Source organism: Buceros rhinoceros, unplaced genomic scaffold, assembly GCF_000710305.1.
Source record: "Buceros rhinoceros silvestris isolate BGI_N320 unplaced genomic scaffold, ASM71030v1 scaffold14426, whole genome shotgun sequence".
Lineage (NCBI taxonomy): Eukaryota > Metazoa > Chordata > Aves > Bucerotiformes > Bucerotidae > Buceros > Buceros rhinoceros.
In genome coordinates this window covers 63667-72383 of record NW_010418270.1, presented here as the reverse complement: position 1 = coordinate 72383, position 8717 = coordinate 63667, and the positions used below count along the sequence as shown (strand labels likewise).

The 8717-nt window shown below is 45.6% G+C and overlaps 1 protein-coding gene across 1 annotated transcript in view; it reads right to left on the bottom strand.

The window, feature by feature from the left end:
* Positions 1–1283: 1283 nt before the first annotated feature.
* The window catches only part of TTYH3 (tweety family member 3), a gene marked incomplete at its 5' end in the record, with an annotated part of 33272 nt that continues 25838 nt past the window's right edge, over positions 1284–8717 (bottom strand). The window contains one exon of the mRNA XM_010138483.1: positions 1284–1379. Coding sequence (XP_010136785.1) covers positions 1308–1379 — 72 coding nt within the window. The remainder of the gene's footprint in view (positions 1380–8717) is intronic.

The window sequence follows — 8717 nt, the reverse complement described above, 5'->3', positions numbered from 1 at the left end:
TCTGAAACACAAAAGATGTACTGACAAGCTTGTGAGTTTGTTAGGACTGAGGCTCCAAAAACCTCCTTCAGTGCCAGTTCAGCAACCCTGTGCTGTAAATTATGATTATTTAAAAAAACAAAAAGAAAAGAAAAAGTCCAGCAGAGTTCACAGGTCACTCCCGCAGGGAGAGCTTGCATTTGCTATAAATCCATTGGTGCTTCCAGATCTCTTGGTTTTGCAAGCTGACTGTCCCGTAAGATCTAGCATCAGAGAGCTGACTCTCTATTGTGCAAAAATATCCCCCAAGAAGTCTTACAAATCTTTTCCTGGAAAAATTTGGCACCAAGAAAGTGGCTGGCTCCTGTTAGATCTGTGTGTCAGCCTCAAAGGCAGCACCCAGAATGCCCTCTGCAAGTACCTGGTGTTCCCTGACGGAGCAGAGAGGGCACGTTCAGAGCAGCGGACAGGGTAGGTGACTGGTGCGGGGACCCCCTGCTTCTCCTCAAGAACTCACATGTGGGGAAAAAAAAAAAAAGGCATTTTCTTAATGAGTTTTTTTTTTCTTTAAATGTTAACCAGGGTGAGCAGCGGACAGGGTAGGTGACTGGTGCGGGGACCCCCTGCTTCTCCTCAAGAACTCACATGTGGGGAAAAAAAAAAAAGGCATTTTCTTAATGAGTTTTTTTTTCTTTAAATGTTAACCAGGGTGATGGAATGGTTTGCTCTAGAAGAGCCCTAGGCTCCCAAATTACAGTGGACATGCAGTGACACCCTGACGTGGGAGCTTCCCTCCTCCCTCACACAGGGCACTGGATTAGAGGACTCCCACCAAAATGCTGCATTGTGCATCGATTCAGCATTCCCTCGTCGTGCCTGTGACTAGTGTACGGAGCCTCTGCTGCTCCAGTGTTCGATCCCACTGCAGAAGTGAAGATCTACCACTATCTTTCACTGAGTCCCTCGGGGGAACAGAAGGGGGGGAAAAAAAAAGAAAGAGGCAGAAGATATTCACCAACTTTTTCTGATAGGCTGCTCTAACAAGCTGGCACCCAGGCAGAGGGACCCAGTTTCTTGCCTGCACTTGCTCACTCTCTCCTGCGCATCAGGTACATCAAAGTGAAGGCTTAGATTCAAAAGGGGCCTCCACTCCCATGGGCAGGTACCAGGTTGGAGGGGTGGTCTGGACTGGAGAAACAGAAGGAGCTGCAGAACAGCAGGATCGTTCTACGAGGACAGCACAGGGGCACAGCAGTTGGCACATTGTTTAGTCTGACTGCACGTGTGGGTTTTGTTTTGTTGGGTTTTTTTGCTTTTGCTTTTTCACTTTAATGCACACTGCCAGCATCTGGACGAGGTTGGTTGGTGGCGAGGTATTTGGCTCTCATGCTGGAGGTGTACTGGAGGAAGACAAGACAAAGAAACAAAACAAATAGAACAGAGAAGTCAGTCAGAATGACTATGTAAACAGGAAACCACAGGCTACGACCACCTCCCAGCATAAAATGGTGTGCATTTACAGCAAGCGTATCAAGGAGCTGCTGGCTCAGTCCGACAAGGAAAGTTTCACAAGTCACTGCACAGTCCGCTCGGAGCAACGTACTGTTGGCCTGTTGCAAGGATGCTGGCCAGGTCAGTGCAGGTGGGCTAACGACTTCTCCAAGCTCTCTACAGAGAAGGAAATCCCAATAGTCATTGAGTCAAAATGTCATACTCTGCTTAGGGGAAAAGGAGGAAATAGAAACGATGCAGATGTAAAAAGCCGCCTCACACCTCCATCCTCTCAGTCACATTATTGCTTTCAACCATGCCAGAAAAGGAGGTTGAAAAAGGGGTGTGCACTTCATTTTTACACGGCAGCTCACGGCAACGAGGGCATCAGAAGGCTGCGTGCACCACAGATGGGCAGCCTGAAAGACAAGTGGGGAAGAATGGATCTCTGAACAACTTACACCCAAGAAAGAACAGACCCTGTCAGGCTGGAAACAGGCTGCCATCAGACAAGGTGATACTAGCTAACAGTTAGATGGTAACAGTTCACTGGGGCTTGGGATCCTCTCTGCACACTGTGCTGTAGTAGACAAGGCTCCAGCTTGGGGATGAGAAGAGAAAGGCAGAAAGACAAGAAGCTGTTTTGGTTTGAAGTGGGGTGCTGTTTATTCTTATTTTCTTTTTTATTCTAAGCAAGGTAATCCAAAATAGCTCCCAGAAGCTACTGAGGTAACAAATGCCATTCAGCTTTGAACAACGAGCTGAAAAGCACATAAATAACGCACAGCAGTAAGAACAAGACTTTGCCTCTTCATGCCAGTGTGTTCAATGCCTTCATCATGACCACATTACTGCTTCTGGGATTCTGCTACCACGATACTAACAACCAAGGAACGAGGACAGACATCCTATTCCTCTTTTTATGCCAGCCGGAGCTCGAACAATTCTGTGATACCCATATCCTACTTCCCAAGAGTGCTCTTCAGCATACTAACTTTTTATCACCTTTAAAACTGAACCACATTAAATAGCCGGTTAAGCTGGCAAAGAGATAACTGAAAGGCAGTTTCACACCAGGAGGTATGATTTATCTTGCCCACTGGGGAAGAACATTATGAGGCATCTTCAGGCTCTCAAAAGCTCTGCTGTCCAAAGAGGTTTTCAGAGAATTAACAGTATTTTATCAGTTTTCCTTCAAAGACTGACCCAGCCTAAACCTCTGCACAATAGAAAAGAAAAACTGCTCCTTTGGCAGAGCTGACCCCATGGGCACAAGATGAAGACACCTGTGGCTTATTTCCACACTTGTCTTTTAGTGTCTTCCATAACTGGAAAACTTTCTGCGGAACATGGATCTTAACATAAAACTCTGGCCCAGAAATGGCATCTATATTTAGAAGACAAAGGGTACATCTGTTCTTTCTCTTTTTAAGATGTATTTTTTGTCAGTGAGAACAAAAAAGGTAGGAAATACCCAGCTGAGCCAATGTAAGGACTATATTCTCCACCGTTTATTAAATGTGATTAGTGTTTCAGAGATAAAGTTTAGGGCATTATTAAAACATACAGGACTAACCCAACAGGCTCAGAGAGGCTTAGAAGTTGAAGAAGTTTCTCATGGAGTAAGTAGGGCACATTTCAGCTAGTGCCATATTGAAATCACCAGCCAAACATCATGCTAAGAGAGTCTTAGAAGGAAAAATGCATTTGATTACTCGTTTTCCATTTGTATTCTGTACAGTGACATGTGATAGGAGATGAGGATGAACAGAGAACTTCAAGGTACTAAGGTTTTGTAGGAAATACTTGGAAAAAAAAAATCTCAGCTCATGAAAAGTCATAGTGCATCTTCCTGGACAAGTCATAAAGGTTCAGCACACAACATGCAACATCAACTTTCTTTAGAGCATTAAAATCAAGAAGGGGCACTGAACTGCATTTCAAGGATGTACAAAGTACATCGATCGTGAAAGGCAAAGTCAAAAAGGACTCACTCCTTCCTCCACCCAGAAAACAGCCCACAGTTGTTGAAGTGTCACTAAAACAACGTAGTCAGGAACACAAGATTTGGACAGTCGAGCAGGGGGCATTTTACATTCAAACCTACCTGCAATCCCCTGCAAGGAACAAATCAAGACTCAGCGTAGTCAGAGTTAGGGCTGATGTTCTCTCCTTAACTTAGGATTTTTGCACCTTTTTACCTTTTCCCATCACAGTTTGAATCAGTGACTCCTTCTCTTACAGAGTATTTTTAATGACCATGGTAAGTACGATTGAAACCTGGAAGGAGAGCTTGCACCTCACTGGGCAGCTCTCAACCAGCACAGCTCTATTGGCGTGCACTGGATCTTCAGCCACTGCGTTAGACTCCACATATAAATGCTTTGCTCCACATGCTGTTGACAACAGCCCCTCATCCAAGTCCTTCGGTGCATCCTCTGCTGGGAAGCAGAGGAAAGATGCTGTGGAATACACAGATCCCAACATCTGGACAGGCCAGCAATGAAGATGTATTGCTGGACACTTGCCATTCACGTGGACATGAAACCAAACTATATTACCCATAGTTAAAATAACTAAATCTTTAGATCCTTTAAAAAATAATTCTGAAGACTCAAAGCCTGAGCACAATTCAGGGCTAAGGAGGTCTAGGACTTAACTCTGAGGTTACCTGGATACCGTGCCTGACGCAGCTATAAGGTATACAGTTGCATTTAGTTTCCTTTAAAGAGGAGCTTTCACAGAAGGTTAAAGAACATGCACAATGCAGTCATTGTTCCAGTGCTCTTGCTGGAAGTACCCACGTGCCTATACACCCTCATTTACCCTTTCAAAAACAGCACGGAGAACAAGTTTCAACCCAACTTCAGCACTCTGTCAGCTACCCTAAAAGGAGTTCCCAAAAGACTTATTTTCCTGGCGGTTGTGCTATTCAACCCAGCACACCTCAGTCACTTACCTGTCAGCTAGGATAAACACAGCTGATTGCACACAAGATCATTTTTTTATTTCTCCAAAGGAAAGAAAAAAAAAAGTCTTTCCTTCACACTCAGCCTTGCTGAGGGTATATGTTCTCATAGGTATGGTTTGCTAGCACATACTAGTTTGGTGTTTAACAGGTACAGCCCATGTACAAAAATCTTTGGTGGCAAAATTTAATAAATGGGAATAATCAGTTAATTTTAGAGATCACAAAGTCCACCAATTCCTGTGGGCTGTGCAGACCAGGAGCACTGCAGAGCTAACTGAGCTATGCTGGAAGATCACTCACCATGTGAAACCATGGCTCCGAGTATAAACCATTTACTATTTGTGGTTAAAACACCCACATGCACAGAGATACAGCTGCCTTGACTTTGATTTTCTGCCAGAGCTATTCAGGTAATCCAGTAAAGACCAAAGCTTCTGGATTCAAGTTCTTAAAGGCTGACCCACCTCTCAAAGCTAGAGCACGGTAAACACGCAGGGTCTGGTATCATTAGGTACGGGAGGTACAAGATGCAGGGCAACAGCCAATTCCAGCCCGTGGGTTCTGAATTCAAAGGGACCCAAGTTTTCCAAGTCAGAAGAACAGAGCTTCTGTCTGTTTGTTTGTTTTCATTTCTTTTTGAAGCCTTGGAAAGAATGCAACGTCTTTTTCTCAGCCCCGCAGACAGCCACATTAAACTCTGGGTGTGACCTTCAGCAAACAGAAGACGGTGCAGACTGAGATCGGGTCATGTTTCAGCCCAGAGGAGATTTCAGCCCCAGAATGAAGACACTAGCATTTCCAATGCCCCCAGGCAATATTTTATTCATGGAATAGACCCATCTATCATCGCTACAATACCACCTGCAGGAACCAAAAAGCAGAAACACCACCGTAAGCTGACACCGAAGAGCAATCTTTGCAAGACCCAAGACTGAAGGACGTTGTGCCCCTTTCAAGGGTGCTAGCACCATGCTTCAAGACAAGTTTGTTCACGTTCATGCACCATGGCAGAGGGCATCAAGACACCCGTTTCAGACAGCACCCTTTGCAGCACGTCACAAGGCAGGCAGACAAATGGCAAGAGGCAGCGAGAATGCAGACCAAGCAGCAACATGACGGAAAGGAATCCAGTGCAAGGCTGACAAAAGTCCCAACAAGAACAGCGGAAAAGAAGGAACAGCAGCTTTATGGACACTTACTTCTGAACAGAATGTAAGATACGGGTCATTGATTGCATGAGTCAAAAGCAAGAGACCCTCTGTTCCAGCTGGAACCAACACCTTCCAGTCACTGGGTGACCGTAGTTCCCTTGCGGGAGCACTCTCCTTCATTCCAGGTGAGTTGCCTGGTAGCTCTAGTTATACCCTATATTCAACCAAGCTAGACAGCTACAAGGTCTAATGCAGACCACCTCCTCTCTCTGCAAGCTTTGTCATGGACCACTGCGAGGGAAGAACTGCTGGCTACCCTGGAGAACATCAGCAACTACAGCCTATGAGGAATTCCAACAGTGAAACGGTTCTAGGAGGGCTCAGTTCAGAGCCTGTGGGACATGAATGGGATGATTTGGACACACAGAGAACAAACAAAACAGTAAAAAGTTTTGAAACAGAATGAAATAGATCTTAATGCTTATGTCTTGACCCTCAGGGAAGTTTTCTTTAAACTTGCTCCTTTCTGACTTTAAATGCAAGGATAAAAGGAGAAGCTGCACAGATCTAACAGGCAATAAGTAACTCTTCAGGACTGGCCACCATTACTAGCTCGGATCTTTCGACAAATTAAAAACCCCACTGAGGAGCTCAAAGCTTGTGGCAGGTAAGCATCAGTGGTTTTGGGCACATGCTGTTATGATCAGTCAAGACAAACAGAACAGCAGTAGGACTTGAGGGAAGCCAAAAGCTGAATTAAGACAACCAGTCCTGACTGAGCAGCTGCTAGATTAGTTCTCTTTACTTTTAGAAAGTGGCTTCTTGTGATGGGAGAACTTCTATTCTGCATTTGCAGTGCAAGGTTAGTTCTACGTGCGAGCCGCACTCAGTACTATGTGAACAAGCTGTTCTCAAGTGTGGACTTTAAGTGCGTTGAAGCTGCTGTGAGTTAGCTTTTGTGAGGCATGGGTGCCTACAGGCTTCACAACGTGCACCAGAAGCTGTGACAAGGTTGATACTGCTCCTTGAGTCTGCACCAGAGCAAAAACTGAGTTTGATTTTAACTCTTGGCAGAGGGGAATGGGGTGGGAGGTGCAGAGGGAAGGAATGTGAAGAAATAAAAGGCACTGGCCTGGGATAAACAGTGCAGGGATGAAGGGAGTGGTTGGGAGTGGAGAAGGGGTTGAGCAAGAAGGACCTTTTTTCCAGTACCTGTTCCATTTGCGGGCGCTGTTACCAGTATGTCCGTGCACTGTCCGAGGGCTTAAGCTGCCAGCTCATATGGCTGCTACTGTCCATGGCAGCCAAATACAACTGTGATGATGCAAGAAAGAGAGAGAAAAAGAAAGTGCAGCCTCAACGTGCATGAAAAACACAGTGCAAGCAAGTGAAACGCTGTGGTGTGTGTCAGCGACAAGGTGGGCTCTAGAACCCTAAGGGAATAGCCCTGTGGCAAGAAGGAGAAAACAGAAGGAATGAGAGAAGGAAAAAACAAACAAACAAACAGAAAGCCAGGAAAAGTAACGGACAAACAATGCAGCAGGATCATCACATCTTAGTTTTCACCATCTGTTCACAGAGAGCTAAATGGAATCTGTAAGCCCTGTCCACCCACTGGACATAACCTATTGGGATGGTTATCACCCTCTACTCCCTCCCAGAGGCAGTGGCATATGCACCGGTATTTCCCTCTCTTCTCTCTCCTCCCATAGACAATTTGCTGTGGAAAGTTACCATTTCTTCTGCCTCAGCATGGTCTCAGCCACCTGCTAGGGAGAGCTATGGACACAAAATCCCAGAAAAGCCCCCCCCTCCGCTGCCTGCCACTATGAGAATAGAGAGTTAGTGAACTTCTCTCCACTGCCCGCCTACTGTGTCCCTCCAGAAAACATATTTGTTCTACAGCCTGTTCCTTGCCTCATCTAGGGAGAAGCTCCCCTTGTCTGTAGGTGCAGCACTGCACTCTCCTCCTCCCCCAGCTCCTGCACTTCCCTATAGCCCATATTGATGGCTGCCAAGCCAGGCTACTTTGAAAAAATTTCACCTACATCTACTCTCAGAAACCAGCCTAAGGCACCAGGAGTCACATCCCCCCTCAGGGTATTAATGCAAACAGCTAGTGAAGAACCGGGGAACTTCTTGTGTGACGACAGCCCCTGTGGAAAGGAGCGTGCTTTCTCTGAAGCAGAAGAGCTGCAGGGTAAGTGGCAGCAGGACCTCGGTCTACAGTCACTGAGTGAACACATGCCTGGGCAGTACCAGAGGGACAGTGCCCTTCCTACCACAGAGAACACCAGCGCTAAAGCATTTACTGCACCGAACTGCGTGTGGCACATCAGCTCTTCTCCTGAGGACCATCCTGCTGCTGAGAGCAGACAATGCTACCAGAGCTTCTGGTCAGAGTACCTCCAGGGATCAGGAAAAACTCCTCGGGAAGGTTGAAAGAGGTCTGGCCAAGTAAGAGACAAGGATCAACTCTCCACTTTTCCACTTTCTCTACAGCAAGGTGAACTGGTCCTTCTGAAGTGAAAACATGAATGTGATGTCTGCTTTTCCACCACAATTCCTACTCTTCCATCCTCCAACCTCCTCTTCCTTCCCTTCCCGTGAATTTGAACCATGCATCACAAAGTGTGTTTCTTTACCTGTACCTAAAGACTAGTTGACTATTAAGCATGCTACTACTTATCCTCTGTAATCACACCAGCAGGTTAGCGAGCACTGCGATGGCATGTTCTCCAAGTTCTGGTGTAAGGAAGGCTTACGGGATCCAGTGAAGGAGGGCAAGATTCATCTAGTTCTTACACAGATATGAAGGCCATGTTTTCTCCAGCATACAGAAATGGCTGTCAGGCCACTCCAAATACCAAAACCTTCCATGAAAGTTTTTTTTTTTCCTCCATAGGAAATTAAATACAAAAATAGATTCTAAAGAAAGTAAAACAGTTGTGAAAGAAAGAATAAAAAAAAAGCTCAACAAAAAATAATACAGGTTTCATCCTACCATCTCTTTAGGGCAGATTAAGGAGAGAGGTTCAGCGGTAACTCTGAATTTACTGTTTTAACAATTTCCTTTTTAAGCTTGAGGAACCAGTGCCACAGATAGCAAGTTCACTGCATGCAAG